This window comes from Dendrobates tinctorius, unplaced genomic scaffold (genome assembly GCF_039654945.1).
Source record: "Dendrobates tinctorius isolate UK_male_01 unplaced genomic scaffold, ASM3965494v1 ptg000073l, whole genome shotgun sequence".
Classification (NCBI taxonomy): domain Eukaryota; kingdom Metazoa; phylum Chordata; class Amphibia; order Anura; family Dendrobatidae; genus Dendrobates; species Dendrobates tinctorius.
The window spans coordinates 15858300-15876704 of record NW_027361741.1 but is presented as its reverse complement, the minus strand read 5'-3'; the positions used below and the strand labels follow the sequence as shown (position 1 = coordinate 15876704).

The following is an 18405-nucleotide window of genomic DNA, read 5'->3' as shown; positions in this document are numbered from 1 at the left end:
AATTTACAGGAACTGAATGCTTTTGCCAAGAAGAGGGGCAGCTTTACCATCTGAGAAAATAAAGAACCTCATCCACAACTACCACAAAAGATTTCAAGCTGTCATTGATGTTAGAGGGGGCAATATCCATTATTAAGAAATGGGTATTTAAACTTTTAATCAGGGTCATTTGGATGTTTTGGGTTGTCCTTATGATTAAAAAGATAAAACACAGTAGTTTGACAATAAATGGCTGCACTCAACCATTAACCATGAGTGGAAAAAAGTTTTGGTGTTATCATTCATTATCTCTGAAAAAAGACCAAGAAAGCAAAAATTCTGCCGGGGTATGTAAACTTTTGAGTACAAATGTATAACACTCCCCAAAAAAGTAAACATTTGACAGGGTTAAAAGGATGCAGGATAAAAAAAATAACCTACGGCTCTCACTGATAACCCCAAACTGTTTTATCTCTCCCTAAAATTTATCAGAGGACCATTACAGGCACAGGAGCAGGCAAGTGTACATCTGCCTGTAGTAAAGAGTTATCAGGAGTTTTCATCAAACTAATGATCTGACCCTGCAGCTGATATTGCGATAATTCCAGATTCAGATATTCCTTAGCCAGATCCTGCATCATCAGCAGCAAATTTGCCACATGTCATAGAGCATGTGAACAGGCTCTATATTGACGAAAAAGAAAAATGTGCCGTAATGCCATAATGTGATGCTGAGTCACTTCTCACAAACAAGTGATGATTTGGAATAGTTGAGGAGTCTGAGGTCAATAGCTAGGAGGGTATTTCATAAACAAAGGGAAGAGACAAAGTCGCAATCAGGTGATGGTCCAAGGTCAAAATACCAAGAGAATAGTGGATCAGAGCAAATGGGTTAAGCCGACAGATGATAAGAACTATGTCCAAAGTAAGGCAGCGATACATCAACAAGCAAAATACAAGGCACAGAGTTAACCAGTCACACTTAGCCAAAGCTACGGCTGACAGCTATCTGGGACAGCCAGCTCAGTTAAATAGCTGAACGATTGCTACTAAAGTGGTTGACCGCGATACTCACCTCGCTTCTCCCGCGTCTCGCCGGCACTTCCGATTCCTCAGCCGCGCTGGGGATCTCGGGCTCCATGCATGCGCACCCACCTGCTAAGGTCGGGTTGTTTGGTCCCAGAAGCACTGCCCAGTCTGAACAGCGGCTACCGGGTATATCAGGCCGCTTCCTGTTAAAGGAAGTGCCTGATTATCATTGTGCCTACCCTGGTGCCTTCCTTAGGTTCCTCGGTACTAGGGCTACCTCAAGTCCTCTTGCATCCTCCGGGGTACTGCCTCTGTGTCTTTATATAATCGCACTTGCTCTGTCTCTCTGCAGCTCTCAGATCCCTGGACGAGAGGCCATCTCCGTTCCCTGCTCTTCGTCCACGGTCCCTGGTCCTCAGCCCACCATTTCTGCACCTCTTCCCATTTTCCCATATTGCTCTGTCCCTGTCCCCGTCTCCTACGAGCCGACCATTGCTTCCAGCACTAATGGTGTCAGACCCCCCTGGGCTTGCCCCTGATGCTCCCTGTATAGGGGATGGTTCTCACTAGGTCAGCTCGCCCTGGAAGATCTTGGTACTGCGATCCTGAGGGTCCACTTCAGGAAGCATTACAACGATCAAGGGAACTGGAAGCATCTGACGAGAGCTCAGTACTAGAGAACAGTAAAGTTCAGTGTTCATATAAAACACAATAGAATTGTTTCAGCTCACCTCTACTGTTTCTTCATGAACATGATAACAATCTGAGCAAGGATCAGTCTCTGCAAACATGAGTATTCCAAAAAAGAAGAAATACAGCTTGAGGAATAAAAATCACAGGTTTTATTTCCAAAATTGATAAAATCATTTATACAAAAGGGCAGCTATGTGCAGATAGGTGTACCCACTAGGGGAATTACCTTGAACTGATATGCAGAGCAATTGTATCAAACACCTAGTGTTCGGGCAGGGGCCCTGAATATGGACTTCTCCAGGAAGTCTGTGTTATTGTTCGAGTTCGGCACACCAAACTTCGGGTGTTTCCCATACTGAGAAACACCGGTGGCTCTGATCGGCGGTAAGATTTTTATCGGCAGTTAGAGAGCTGTGGTTCTCATACTGTCAGGTGAAGGTTATCGCTAGTCACAGGCATTGGCTGAAGAGAGAGTACTACTCCCATCAGCCTACGCCTGCTGTCACCAATAACAGTGAGAGAAGGCGGCACTGATAGGAGCATTTATCAGCCAGTGCCTGTGCTGTAAATAAATACATTTTTTTTTAAATTATGTGAGGTTTCTTCTATTTTTGATAATTGGAGCAGGCAAAACTGACAAAAATTCTCACGATGCTCGTGGTGATCTCATTGAGGTCACCGCAGTTCATTGTCCTGGCTCACAGTGAAGTGTCAGTGGTAACGCAGCTTCAGTGACCTGCGGTAAACTTGATGTCACCGCTAGCCACTAAAGCTGTGATCGCAGCACCTCATTCTCTCAGTTTTCAGCCTGGACGTTTGCAACATGCCACTGTTCAGGTTGTAAGCCACATATCGCAGGAATAGATTGCAACATGGGACATCTTCACTTCAGACAGGTGAGGGATATTTTTTATTTTATTTTTTACAGGGGACAAGGGTTTCAATGGAATGGGTGTAAGGGGAGTATCATTTATTTATTTTTATTCATTTTACTCATTTACATAGCACCATTAATTCCACAGCGCTTTACAGACATTATTGGCACTGTCATGGTTGTTTATTATTTTCTATTTTTTACGGGGATCAAGGGCTTCAATGGAATGGGCATGAGGTGAGTATGACTCTGCTTTTTTATTTTTATTTCAAATAAAGGAGTCAGGGTCTTTTTTTAAATAAAGGATTTTATTCTGGCTGTGTCATTTTTACAATCAAACCATGTGGTTAGTAATAGAGAGGTGTCTTATAGAAGTCTCTCCATTACTAACCTGTGGGCTTGATGTCAGCAGCCATAAAACAGCTGACATTAACCCCACAAATATTACCCCACTTGTGACCGCAGCAGGACAAGAGGGAAAAGCTGGGCAAAGTGCCAGAATTAGCTTTTCTAATAGATACACCTTTTCTGGGGTGGCTACGAGCTGCTATTTTTAACCTGGCGTAGCTAATATTTATGGCCCTTTACCAGCCTGAGAATACCAGCCCCCGCTGTTTGGTTTAGCTTGACTGGTTGTCAAAAACAGGAGGGAGGATCTCATCCCGTTTTTTTAAATTATTTATTTAAATAATTTTAAAAAATGGCATAGGGACCTCTCTATTCTTAATAACCAGCCATGATAAAGCTGACAGCTGAGGGTTGCAGCCCACATTTGTCAGTTTTCCCTGGTTATCAAAAATAGAAGATGTGATGAATCTGCACCTCGCCACCCCGCCCGACGTGACTATTATGTTAGACGGATCACCAACCTATGGGGACACGTAAAGTCAGCTTGGTACAGTTTTACACAGTTTGTCCACTTGGGCTTAAGAAGGTATGAGGAGTGAGAGGATGTGACCCACGCAGTCGTTGATGTAGCACCACACTCACTCACAACCCTGACAAGCTGAAAGGCCCCTTTCACTAGCACCAGTGAAACAGAGCACTGCCAGCTCTGTAGTATGGCCATCAGTTCCTCGTTAGATATAAGCCCGGTCCATTAACAGGATTATATCGAGCCAGAAACCAGCCCCGGTAGCATGGAAAGTTAAACTGAGAAACGGACATGTGGATTTGTGGATCGAGATAAAAGAGCAGCCTAAGGTTAAATTATATATTTAATCAACATAAGGGCACACTAGACATTGCAATATATACACGAGGGTTACACATGCTGTATACAATGGTCAGATACGTAGGACAAGAAATAAGATAAAAGCAGATGGATCATGTCAATTACCGGGATGTTATTTGACCACATTTGCACTGGCCCGCAGGTGGCATGGACTGTCAGCTGGCATCTACGTCCCTCACAGCAGGTTACTCAACGTGACCCCCATTTCAAATTTGACAGCATGCATAATAGAGAGAGAGACCACTTGGCCTTATGCTAGCCTTTTTCTCCTTTGTGACACTGACGTCCTGCCCTCTGGGCTTAACTTAAGTTGCCTCCCCTTGCCTCTAGCAGCTAAAAACTCCAAAACCTAAGATGGAGTCATAACTGTTTAATGGACGGTCCTAGGGAGGCGGTTTTGGCACTAATGGATCCAGCCGGACCCCTGCTATGAGTTGAGACTAAACACATCTTTGCTAACTGGTTCCTATTAGCCATTCTACATATCTCCCCTTCCTTGTGTGTTAGAACGAATCGAGACCCTGGGAGGCATTCTGTTTGTTCCAGAAATGTCAAAAATGTACACGATGTACAGCTAGTATGTATAATATCTCCATAACTCCTTATAAAATTATAATTCTAGAATGTTCTTTGGCAGCTTTAGTGTGACTCTATATTGCAAGCAAGCCTTAGTCCTGCTGTGAGCTGGCTGTCTCACGGCGTGAGATCTGTCACTCAGAACCTTTTGAGCCTTGACCTACCTCTGCTGATCTAGGTGTTGTCATACTTCTGTATGCTGAAGGGCATTTTATAATCCCATGACAGAAAGGATTCAAATGATTGGCCTGAAATTATATCCGCAATATTCTTCACAGAAGAGACCAAAGTCATTTTTTAAAATAAATTTATAGCACAGGTGCTGGCTGATGAATACTGCTATCAGTGTTGTCTGTGCTCGCTTTTGTCAGCAACAGCAGGTGTAGGCTGATGGGAGTAATACTCTCTCATCAGCCGATGCCTGTGACCAGCGGTAAACTTTTTATTGCCAGTCACAGCTGCTGGCTTCTGTTATCTGACAGCGTGGTAACCGCAGCTTCCTGACAGGCAATAATAATCTTATCTCTGCTCAGAGCCTCTGTTTGCCGCACTGGCAAACAACGGATGTTCAGGTCCCCATTCATCTGAATGGGGGTCGGGTTTGGGTTCAGGTACCGTTCAGTACCTCTTAGTCCCAGATTGTAGAACTGAACTGTCAATCACTGCACAGACAGCTCAGCACTAAGGTGGGGAACAGCTGTCACTTCTAACTAACAGTTACTGAGGCCTCCAGGAGGATAAAACATGCAATAAAATACAATTTTCACACAATAAATAACAGGGGCTTCAGAGGGGGTATTACATTCTCTTCTTCACCTTTCTAAGAGTCATTTGTTAAGTTGGATTTGAGGATTACGAGAGTGAGTGAAAGAATTAATGTAGTGATTTTTATTCCAGCTGTATTTAAAAACTAATACATCCATAGTAGATCTAGTGGTTGCACAAAATTAAGAAAATATACTGTAATTTTGGGACAACATTTAATCATAAAATAATTACCTATCTTTTTCAGTCAAAATGAACTTCTCAAAATGCAGATGCAATTTCTGCCCTCCTGGAGCATCTATTGTCCATGCACAAAAAAGATTGTTGCTGTAGTTGCTTGGGAAATTTGGGGACAGAACTCTTCCAACAGTGGCATTTTGAACTCTTCCTCCACAAGGAGCTAAAGAAAGACATAAAGAGATATTAAGGAGGACCTGTCACCATTTTAACCATTTCAGAAGCGATCACCTATTGCTCTTATTTTATTCTCATTGCTCCCCTGAGAATTACATTTTCTGTTTTTCTTAAATCTCCCATATGGTTCCAGAGATATGGACCTTTTTTAGTCCCAATTTTGAAAGTGGTTGTCCACTACTAGGACAACTCCTTCTCATTCCTCATGTTTGACCCCATTAAAATAAAAACACTCATACTCACCTCCGGTGTCAATGCCGTTCCAGCTGTGTAGGTACACACATTCCCGGTGCTCATGTGCGGTTGTTACATCACCCAAGCTCTGTGCCCAATCAGCACCAGCGCCACTGTTCCCGCCTTTGGACACATTGAACATTAGTGGGAAGCCAGGGCTGTGGCTGATCTTTCCTCCCAATAGGCAGAATATTCTTGTCTGCTACCTTACACTTCCCGGTAAATAATCCATAGTGCCATCCATTATAAAAAGGATATGTAATGTAGGATGCATCCTTTAAGTATGGAATCAGTAAGAACAGAGACCTATTTGGAAAGATGGAGATGAAATACTGTGTGTTGTGCGTCTTTGCATTATTTTTCACCTGTAAGCACTTAATTAATTTTACCTCTTTTTTCAGCTTTTAATGTTTTTGTAGATAGAAAAATTGCAGTTTTAGAAAGCCAGCTGTATTTTATTACAGGCACGGTAATTTTTTCGGAAATATGCTTCAATGGGAATTTCTTTTCTTAGACATATTCAACAAGCCGGCAAGCTTTCTCATCATCTATCTAAAAAGATTGATTTGAATTAACGTGGCTGAATATGAAAATATTAGTCAGTGACTTCTGTGTTTTATTTTTACATATCCTTATATGAAGAAATAATGTAGATACATAAATAACTGCACATACTGTATCACAGGTTAGGACTTAATGTACATGACAGAGATATAGGCTCTCCGTGTACTGCCATATGATGCCTCCATATAACACCATATGACAGAGATGTTTTACTCTACTAAACAAATACTTCTAGTGATGAATATTTCTGTAGTATTCCATACAACGGAATGTAACCTTGTTTCTTTAAATAGATTTTGGCAGGAAAAAAATTCAGTGAAGATTGAAAGCTGAGATACATGAAGGTCTATTAGACAGTCGCAAAGTATGTGGGGTAGGTGAAGAAAGTGGGACAGTTGCTCTAGGCCCACTTACTTAGTGGGGCCACCGGAATCCTAGAGTGAGCACCGTTTTCAACTACGGTATATCAGCATCTACATATGCTGATATTGTTGAATTGGGAATCATGGGCTCCCTGTCCTACCTCTCTTCGTTTTAGAGGCCACATGTCATAGGTTTGTGTCCTACAGAACAGTGGGGAGTGCACAAGCTGACAGCATTTTGGCTAAATTTTGGTGTTTCAAACTCTGCAGGTGACTCGTGGCTAGAACAAATTATCATGTCGGTCTTGGTGAGTTGGAAAAGACAGGAAAATTAAAGACTCCCATCAGAAAGAACATCCTTTTGAGTCAATATATATAACTGTACTGTAATCCATTTTATGGTCTGCAGAACTAGAATCTTTGATTATATGTTCACTGTATGGCAATAATATCGGTCTTGGTCTATATACAGGGTGATTCACTGGCTACTTTAACTGGTAAATTTGTTGTAATGTTTAAGAGAGATGGTCGACCATACTGAAATTTGGACTGTTCATTCTTTGTTTCATGTGAAAAGACACTAACTCCTTTGATCTGGTCTTTGTCTCGCTCTGTTAAATCTCCTACCTAGATAACTCACCTCTTCTCCTCTCTGACCACAAAATCCTCTCCTTGACACTCACAAATCCTCACCCACCCCAGTACACTCCTACCTACCACACATGCAGAAATCTACAAGCCATTAACCCTCATACATTTTCAGACTCGCTACACTCATCATTGTCCCCAATCTTCTCTTTTTACTGTCCTGATCTGGCTGTATACCACTACAATGACACTCTCAGAAGCACCATTGACAAAACCCTCAGAACCTCCAAATAAAGAGTAAAACAGCCCTGGGTTACATCGCGAACGAGATTTCTCCAGCAATGCTCTAGGAGTGCTGAATGCCTAATGAGTAAAACCTATAATTTTGCCCTTCACCTTGCCAAACAGACCTACTTCACCACCTTCATCCGCTCACTATCTAACAAGCCAAAAAAACTTTATGACACCTTTCACTCCCTCCTCAGTCCAAAAACACTGGCCCCTATCAAAGACATTTGGGCTTATGATCTAGCCTCACACTTTACTGAGAAAATAGAGAATATCCATCAGGAAATTGGCTCCTAGCCACCAAGTGCTGTGACTCCCATCTCTCCCTGCATCTCCTCATTTGACCCCGCCACACTCTCCACATTTGACCCCGTCACAGAAGTCCCCAGGCTCATCTCTTATCGTCCTATGACATGCACTACTGATCCCATTCCCTCACATCTCCTCCAGTCTCTCTCTCCATGTAAGGCGTCGGATTCCGGGCGATGCACAGCGGGAATCCCGAGCATTGCCGTCGACGGTCTCCCATTCTTCCCATTCTCTACCCTGGTGGCTTCTTTGGTCGCCCTCACCAAGAAGGGAGCCAATCCCAAGGTTTGTTCGGAACAGGTCTCAGCGGCCTTCTCTGCCCTTAAGACCCATTTTGCTGGTGCTCCTATCCTACATCGTCCCAATGTGGATAAACCCTTTATCCTAGAGGTAGATGCCTCGTCTGTCGGTGCTGGAGCAGTCCTTTTCCAGAAGGATGCTCAAGGTCGGAAGCATCCCTGCTTCTTTTTCTCAAAGACCTTTTCACCGGCAGAGAGAAACTACTCCATTGGGGACAGGGAGCTGCTGGCAATGAAGTTGGCCTTCTCCGAGTTTCCCTTTCAGGTGTACACTGACCATAAAAACCTGGTGTACTTGCAAACAGCCCAGCGCTTGAACTCTCGCCAAGTCAGGTGGTCGCTTTTCTTCTCCCGTTTCCGCTTCACCCTGCACTATCTGTCCGGAGAGTAGAACATCCGGGCTGATGCCCTCTCTCGGTCGGTGATATCAATGGAGGAGGAGGAGGTGGAGCCTTGGCTAATCGTCCCCTTCGAGAGTCTGAGGACCATGGCCCCAGTCGCTCTTGAGTCAGCGCCGCCGGGCAAGACCTTTGTTCCTCCCCGCCTGCGGCCAGAGGTTCTCTCGTTGGCTCACGCGTCTAGGGTGGGCGGTCACTTTGGAACAAGGCGGACCACGGAACTCCTGGCAAGGACTTATTGGTGGCCACATATGGCTCGGGACTCGAGAGAATATATTCAGGCATGCGTCTCCTGTGCTCGGAACAGGTCCTCTAGGCAGATACCGGCTGGGTTACTTTACCCCTTGCCGGTGGCAGACAGACCCTGGGAGATGGTCGGCATGGATTTTGTGTTTGGCCTGCCCAAATCTAGCGGCAGCACGGTCATCTGGGTGGTCACTGATCATTTTTCTAAAATGGTGCATCTGGTGCCACTCATGCGGCTGCCTTCTGTTCGAGGTCTAGCTGCGCTGTTCTTTAAGCACGTATTTCATTTGTACGGTATTCCGGACAAGATTGTTAGCAATCGGGGTCCTCAGTTTGCGTCTCGGTTTTGGAGGGAGCTCTGCAGTCTGCTCAGCATCGAGCTAAATTTGCCTTCCGCCTATCACCCCGAGACGAACGGGTTGGTTGAGAGAGCTAGCCAAACTCTGGTCACATACCTGCGACATTTTGTCTGGGCCAGGCAGGATGACTGGGCATCCTTACTACCGTGGGCAGAATTTGCCTTGAATAATGCAGTATCCAGCATCTGTGCATCCCTGTCCCAATGCCAGTGTCTTCCACTGATTCCAGGGTGGCAGACTGGGCAGTGGACGCTCGCGACATTTGGGACCACACTCAGGATGCCATCCGGGCCTCTAAGGAGAGAATGAGGGCATTCGCCGACATGCACCGGTGTCCCGCTCAGACTTTTGTCCCTGGCGACTTGGTGTGGCTCTCTACCCATAATATCAGGCTGCGGTTCAAGTCCACCGAGTTTGCGCTGCACTACATTGGTCCCTTCAAGGTCCTGGAGCAAGTCAATCCTGTGGTCTATCGCCTGGCCCTTCCCCCCCACTTGGCCATTTCTGACACCTTTCATGTGTCCCTCCTTAAGCCTGCTCACTGTCCTGGTTTTCCGAGTCATCTTCCGGGACATCCGACCTGTCTTCGGATGAGTTTGAGGTTAATGTCATCGTGGGATGCAGGGTAGTGCATGGCAAAGTTTTATTTGGTGGACTGGAAGGGTCATGGTCCAGAGGCTCGGACCTGGGAGCCAGTGGAGAATATTCACGCCCGCTCCATATTGTGGCATTTGAGTGCAGTGAGGCTCAGAGGGGAGGGGGCCCTAGGAGGGGGGTAATGTTAGGCGTCGGGTTCCAGGCACTGCACAGCTGGAATCCCGAGCCTTGCCGTCGATGGTCTCCCATTCTTCTTCGGCCGCAGTGGAGCCTGCTCAGCAGACTCCTCGATCCCGGCAATCTGCTCACACCAGCAGTGTGGGTTCGGTGCTGCTGCCAGCTCTGGTCCAGTTATGACAATGCAGCCTGGCCAGCAGCAAAAGACTCCAGAGTCTAAGTCCTTCCGTCCTCCACTGAGCATGCTCGTGGGACGATATCCCATAGGGGACCAGGAGTCACATGCACAGGTCCTTCTCCAGTTCTAATTGGACCATCAGGGGGATCAGGAAGGTTCCGGAAGGACTCGGCTATAAAAGGTTCGCATGGCCGCCCCACCATGCGACTGTCACGATCCATGCTGGATTGTGACAGATAAAAGCACATGTAACCTTTTTTTTTTCCTTTACGCTGTTTACTTAAAGTTACTTTTGCCCCGGTGGCCATTAGGGTCATTACACAGTGGTGTCTTTAGTTCTAGTTTTGCCCCCGGTGGTGGCTTGTATTATTACACAGGAATCACTAGCAGGTGTGATTGCTCTGGCTCTTGTCTATAAAGGAGAGTCAGGTGGTCTCACTCACTGTTGGTGATATTGGTCATTTCCAACCATCCTTGGTGGAGGAAGGAGCTGGAGAAGAGTTCCTTACAGCTCAGTCAGAGTCCTGATGTGGAAGGAACAGCAGTGAGAGTTTCCTTGCAGCTCTGACAAAGCTTTGGTGAAGTAGCAGCTATTCAGGAGGAAAGCTGCACTCAGGTGCTGGACTCTGTTGCTTGGAGCAATAGCAACAGAGCAAAGCTAAGTGGTTTTTCCCTGTTTGTATCTTTCCTTATGTGTGTTTTAGTGCAGTGGTGGGATTAGTTTCTGCACCGTCCAATTCATTAGAAAGGGATAGGTGCAGGGCGAGCTAGGGTTTTTAGGTATCCTGCTCGTCGCCAGGTGCGGAACCTGCCTAGGGACCATCAGGAGTGTAGAGACACTGACTCAGGGGAGTGCAGGAGTTCTCCACGTCCCCGTTCCCTATTGCAGGGGACTCCATTGTATCGGTTTCCCTGGTGTTTCCCTTAACTCTGTAAATTCGCCCTGCTGGAGGCGATGTATTCAGATGCAAGTGTAATTATTGAAATTCGCCTGCTGGAGGCGGTGTATCCGGCAGCACGTTACATTGTTTAAATTTGCCCTGCTGGAGGTGGTGTATCCAGGGTCATGGGTGTCATAGAAATTCGCCCTGCTGGAGGCGGAGTATCCAGTCACCTGTGACATCACAGCGCTATGATAGACTCTGAGGCTATAGTGCTAGTGTATGTGTGACGACAGATGAATGAGCCTGGTGACTGACGCATTATAATTCCCCTCTCCTTGGATATTACGTATGAGTTAGGGTTAGGAATCTGAGTCAGCACTGTAGCTCTGACACTGCTTAGCGCCACAATGTGTCTCCTCATCGTCCACTAGCGTCTTGGGCAATGTCCAGTACAGGCCTCCTGGTCTACTGCTACCGCAGCGTCCGCCAGAACAGTGCCGTGCGCCGTATGTGCGCTTTCCAGCACCGTTGACAGGCTGGTTAGTGGCGTCTGTCAGAGCGGATATTGCACCAACTCCAAGTGGTGGTTCACATTACCGTGACCTGTGACGTTAACAGGTTGCGGTTGTTCGCCGGCTGGCGCGAACTATGTGAAGTAACGGAGTTCATCCCTGCTAGTACCGGGTGAGTGGTTACCCACCAGTGTCCGGCTTTCTCCTTCACGCCTTCTCCTCATTGTATAGCTGCTAGCTGCAGTTGGTCATCTCTGCACAGTGGGTCCCAGGCTGCGAACGCACCTCATATATTATTCCATCTTTATTATTTGGTGCATTCCGCCAGCCCGTAACACTCTAGTCATCACTACTCACTTAACTAAAATCTTCAATCTCTCCCTCTCCTCTGATATTTTCCCCTCCTCCTTCAAACACTATATCATTACTCCGCTATTTAAAAAAAAAACCCTCTCTCCACCCATCCTGTACAAATAACTACAGACCAGTCTCCAATCTCCTCTACATCTCTAAACTCTTGGAGTGCCGGGTCTACTCCCACCTTACCCATTACCTCTACACTCACTCTCTCCTAGATCCATCACAGTCTGGCTTCCGCCCCCTACAATCTACAGAAACTCCACTCAAGGAGACCAACGACCTGCTTACAACAATTTGTAACAGTGCTCACTCTCTGCTCATTCTCCTCAACCTTCTCAACAGCTTTTGACACTGTTGACCACCACCTTCTACTCTGCATGCTCTAATCAATAGGCATAAAGCACACTGCTCTCTCCTGGTTCTCTTCCTATCTTTCTGAATGCTCATTCAGTGTATCGTTCCCTGGCTCCATTTCTGCTCCTCTTCCTCACACTATTGAAGTCCCTCAGGGTTCAGTCCTTGGTCTTCTTCTCTTCTCTCTCTACATGGCCCCAATTGGACAAACCATCAGCAAATTTGGCTTTCAGTACCGTCTTTATGCTGATGACACACAACTATACATGTCATCCCCTGACCTTACCCCCGCGTTACTACAGAACAACAGTGACTGTCTGTCTCCAACATCATGTCCGCTCTCTATCTGAAAATGAACCTTTCCAAAACTGAACGTCTTCTGCTCCCGCTGTCTGCTGACCTCCCTAAAGCTGACATCTCCCTCTCCACATCTGGCACCACAATAATGCCCCAGCAGCAGGCACGTTGTCTGGGTGTTATGGTTGACACCAATCTTTCCTTCACCTCCCATATACAATCTTTTGCCTGCTCTTGCTGCTTACACCTACAGAACATCTTTAGAATCCGCCCTTTTCTCACCATGGAAATAACAAAAATGCTCACTGTTGCCCTGATCCACTTCCACCTGGACTACTGTAATGCTCACTCGACTTTACCCTCACAGTCCATCCTTAAAGCAGCATCCAGGGTTGTTTGTCTGGCTAATCAGTACTCAGACACCTCTGCTCTGTGTCATTCATTGCACTGGCTGCCCAGGCAGTATAGGATCCAATTTAAACTGCTTGTTCTCACCCTCAAAGCTCTCCACAGTGCGGCACCCCCCTACATTTACTCCCTCATTTCTGTTTATCGACCTAACAGCTTGTTACGCTCCGCAAGCAACTATCGACTAACATCCAAACTAATTCGTACCTCCCACTCCTGACTCCAAGACTTATCACAAATTGGACCAATCCTATGTAATGCTCTACCCCAATAATGTAAAAATAGATTTGGCACTCCAAATCTATTTTTACATTATTGTGGAGTGGAATCCTATTTGTGCACCCACCTACAGAGGAGTGCTACGCAGCCTTTCCTTTGTGCTCTACCCAAAGAAATCAGGACTAACCACAACTTATACAGTTTTAAGTGCCCCCTAAAAACACATCTGTTTAGAGTGGCCTATCACCACACATACTGGCTGGTGATAACCTCATGCAACCTTTATTTATCCCCATTCCCTCAAGGTGGCTGGACCACAATTGTAAATAAGCACCTGTACTTTGAGTCTCTCCCCACCTCATTGTAAATTGTAAGCTCTTATGGGCAAGGTCATCATTATCTTTGCTTTAATTATTGTATTATCGCTAACGTTGTTACTTATGACTTGTATATGAACTGTTGAATTGTAAAGTGCTGTGGAATATGTTGGCACCATAAAAATAAAGATTTATTATTATTATAGGAAAACTGAGTCTTTAACCCCTTCATGACCGGAGGTATTTTTGTTTTTGCGTTTTCGTTTTTGCTCCCCTTCTTCCTAGAACCATAACTTTATTTTTTGGTCAATACAGCCCTGTGATGGTTTGTTTTTTGCAGGACGAGTTGTACTTTTGAACGACACCATTGGTTTTAACATATCATGTACTGGAAAATGGGAAACAAATTCCAAGTGCGGCGAAATTGCAAAAAAAGTGCAATTCTATAATTGTTTTTTGTTTTGTTTTTTATACTACGTTCACTAAATGCTAAAACTGACCATCCATTATGATTCTCCAGGTCATTACGAGTTCATAGACACCAAACATGTCTAGGTTCTTGTTTATTTAAGTGGTAAAAAAAATTCCAAAGTTTGTTTAAAGAAAAATTGTGCCATCTCCACTTTTTGTGATATTTGGTTGTGTGAGGACCTATTTTTTGCGCACTGAGCTAACGTTTTTAATGATATCATTTTGGTGCAGATACGATTTTTGATCTCCCGGTATTGCATTTTAATGCAATGTTGCGGCGATCAAAAAAATTCTGGCGTTTTGACTTTTTTTTCTCATTACTCCATTTAGCGATCGGGTTAATTCTTTTTTTATATTGATAGATCGAGCGATTCTGAATGCAGCGATACCAAATAGGCGTATGTTAGATTTTTTTTTATTGCTTTGTTTTGAGTGGGGCAAAAGAGTAGCGATTTGAACATTTATTTACTTATTTAATTTTTAATATTTTTAAAAACTTTTTTTTGCTTTTGTCATGCTTCAATAGTCTCCATGGGAGACTAGAAGCTGCCATAACCTCATCGGCTCTGCTGCATACAGGTGATGATCAGATCGCCTGAATGTAGCAGAATTGTTGACTTGCTATGAGCGCCGACCACCGGGCAGTGCTCATAGCAATCCGGCAGTGACAACTATAGAGGTCTGCAGGAGACCTCTGGTTGTCATGCCAACACATTGGTGACCCGCGATCATGTGTCGGGGTCAACGATGTGCATATTTCTGGCTCGCTTGCCGGAAGGGTGTGTTAAATGATGCAGTCAGAGTTTGACAGCAGCATTTAACGGGTTAATAGCAGTGGGTGGATCACGATTCCACCTGTGGCTGTTCGGGGCACATGTTGGCTGTCACTTCTTTGTTGCGTTGTTGCGACTAAAAATGAACTATTGGGCTTAAAATCCATCAGCAAGTGACTGCCATCATTAATTGATAGGAAATAGGCCTGATATTTCATCTTCTCATATGGATGCAGGAGTGTTTTTCTTCTATATCCTCATATGTTGCTGCCATAAATTGGATATTACTATTTAGATCCCACCAATCATTTGCTGTTAAAAGGAGTTGTCTGGAATTAAAAAATTTAATGACCTATTAGTAGTAAATATGAAATAAGCTGCAGTACCCAGAAACAGCCACAAAAATGTACATGACTGCCGTGTGCTTATATCCAGCAACAACTTGGATTTCAGCAACAACTTGGATTTCAGCTGATCGGTGGAAATGCCAGGTGTTGAACCCCCACTAATCTCTTACTGATGATCTATTCTATGAGTAACTTATCTATTGTTTACTCTCGTAAACCCCTTTAAGTGGAAATCAAAAGTGGATAATAAGTGCAGAATAATTACTATATTAATAATAATAATAATAATTTTTATTTATATAGCGCCAACATATTCCGCAGCACTTTACAATTAAGCGGGGACAAGTACAGACAATAAATTCAATACAAGTTAAGACAATTCAAACAGTGACATTAGGAGTGAGGTCCCTGCTCACAAGCTTACAATCTACAAGGAAATGGGGGGACACAGTAGGTGAGAAATGCTTGTTAATTCAGGTCTGGCAATTATAATAGGGATTTTCATACAAAGCTGCATGATCCGGTCATCAGCCCGTGTGTTTAAGTGCAATAGACAAGTATCAAGTGCAGTTATCATGTGCATGAAGGGTGTGGAGACAGATGAATAGTAGGGTGCAGATTCAGAATAATATTTGGAAGGAGGGAACAGGGCAAAGTTAGCTTGCTGAGTAGTTGATGTGGTAGGCTTGTTTGAAGAGATGGGTTTTCAAAGCGCGCTTGAATAGGTCAGGGCTAGGTATCAGTCTGATCGTCTGGGGAAGTGCATTCCAGAGAGCTGGAGCAGCACGAGAGAAGTCTTGGAAACGGAGATGCGAGGTTCGGATTAAGGGGGATGTTAGTCTTAGGTCATTTGTAGAACGGAGGGCACGTGTAGGGTGATAGACAGAGATGAGAGAGGAGATATAAGGCGGTGCAGAACAGTGGAGAGCTTTGTGGGTGAGAGAGATGAGTTTATACTGGACCCTGTAGCGAATAGGTAGCCAGTGTAATGACTGGCACAAGATGGAGGCATCGGTGAAGCGGCTGGACAGAAATATGACCCTGGCTGCTGCATTCAAGATGGATTGGAGAGGAGAAAGTTTGGTAAGAGGGAGACCGATCAGAAGAGAGTTGCAGTAGTCCAGAGGAGAATGAATAAGAGCGACAGTAAGAGTCTTAGCAGTTTCAAAGGTGAGAAAAGGTCGGATTCTGGAGATGTTTTTAAGATGCAGGTGACAAGAGCGACTGAGTGATCGGATGTACGGAGTAAAGGAAAGTTCAGTGTCGAATATGACCCCAAGACAGCGGGCATGCTGCTTGGGAGTTATGGTTGAACCCTCCAGGGTTATTTCGATGTTAGGTAGAGTGAGGTTAGTAGAGGGGAGAAACACAAGAAGTTCAGTTTTAGAGAGATTTAGTTTCAGATAGAGGGAGGACATGATGTTAGAGACAGCAGACAGACAATCCTTGGTATTTTGAATTAGGGTAGGGGTGATGTCAGGGGAAGAAGTGTATAATTGGGTGTCATCAGCATAGAGATGATACTGGAACCCAAATCTGCTGATTGTTTGTCCAATAGGGGCAGTGTATAAAGAGAAGAGGAGGGGGCCTAGGACTGAGCCCTGCGGGACCCCGATAGTAAGGGGATGAGAAGAGGAAGAGGAGCTGGAAAAAGATACAGTGAAGGAGCGGTCAGAGAGGTAGGAGGAGAACCAGGAGAGGGCTGTGTCCTTGAGGCCTATAGAGCGGAGCATAGTGAGGAGGAGCTGGTGATCCACAGTGTCAAATGCGGCAGAGAGATCCAGGAGAATCAGCAGGGAGCAATGACCTTTCGATTTAGCTGTTATATTGTATATATTGTATATATTGTAGTTAGATGTTAATTAGATACAATTCTTTGATCTTTATTATCTTGTTTGCTTTAAAACAGCACTCCGGCATTTATTTTAGTAGTGCTACTAATGTACGTTCCCTGCATTTTAGTCTCATACTTAGCAGCTGCCATCTTGATTTTTTATCAGTGCCGCTTCGGTTGGTCTCCAGCAGTTTATAACATGCTGAACCTCTTCAGTGTTTCCTGAAGTGATCTGGAAGTCACAACTCAATGTTGGGCTGTGTGCAATGGAAATGGGCAAAACATACCAGGGAATCCATATGCCAGATACCGTAATTCAATGAGAATCCTGAAGTGCTGTGCAAATGATCAGTAATATTCCTTGAGCATTTGCAGTGCATTTTTTTCTTCAGCATGTTAATTCTTTGTGTGGATTTTTAGCATTTTTCACCCATTGACTTCAATTAAGTAAGTAAAATCTGCAGCTAATACCCAGGTATAAAAATGTTTGCAGATTTGTCGATTTTTTATAGATTTCCTATGGTGTTTCCCTCACTGTTATCTGTGTGACAGCATTGGAAACACTGGTGCGGTGGTTCCAATAGGCGGTAACATTACTGCCGGTAACTATCACCGCCGTCAGAGCACTGAGGGATCATGCTGCCAGACATCAGTGTGACCCCGCAGCTGTAACCCGCAGTAAAAAGCTTACTGCTAGTCAGCAGAGAATTAGTCTCTCGTCAGATGGCACCTGTGCTCAAACTTTAAAAAAATAAAATAAAAACAAGTAAAATAATTAAATACATATTCAAATAAAAAAACACATTATACTCACATAATACTAAATCCCAGTTGCCCTTGTCCCCTGTAACCATCAAAAATAATAAACAACCATATACTCTCTTGTCCGTCATAGTCCATGTACTCCAGAGTGTCCCATGGCTATCTCACTTGTAGAACAATCACATCTGGAGATATGACTTCTTTAACCGGCCACCGGAGATACGCTGACAGAAGCGTCGTCACTTCTACAGTGTATAGCGCTGACGTCATACGTGAGATCACTGGGGCTCATCAGCTGATGAACTCTGGTGAATTTCCTCACCGCAGCTCAGCACTATACACTGCAGGATTGATTACCTCCTGTGTCAGTGTGTAGCCAGCTGTCCGTCAGAGCAGACACATCAGTGACTGCACTCAAAGTGATCAGGATTGACGTGGGACATTATGGATTATCTTGTTGGCGGACAGTTGAGGAATACTGTTGTTTATTATTTTAATTCATTTACAGAGACGTTGGCTTCAATGGAATGGGCACAGATGTGAGTATGGTTTACTTCAGATTCAATAAAGAAGTCTGGGTCATTAATTCAATTAAAGGACTTTATTCTGTGTGTTTTTTATAATTTCACTATGGGGTTAGCATTGGGGTCGTTTTACAGATGCCTCTCCATTATTTACCTCTGGGCTTGATGTCACCTGACAAT

At 44.6% G+C, this 18405-nt stretch overlaps 1 protein-coding gene across 1 annotated transcript in view; it reads right to left on the bottom strand.

Moving 5' to 3' along the window:
- SEZ6L (seizure related 6 homolog like) overlaps nucleotides 1-18405 on the bottom strand; it is a 711555-nt gene that overhangs the window by 226038 nt on the left and 467112 nt on the right. The window contains exon 7 of the mRNA XM_073582661.1: nucleotides 5385-5550. Within this exon, the coding sequence (XP_073438762.1) occupies nucleotides 5385-5550 (166 nt within the window). The remainder of the gene's footprint in view (nucleotides 1-5384; nucleotides 5551-18405) is intronic.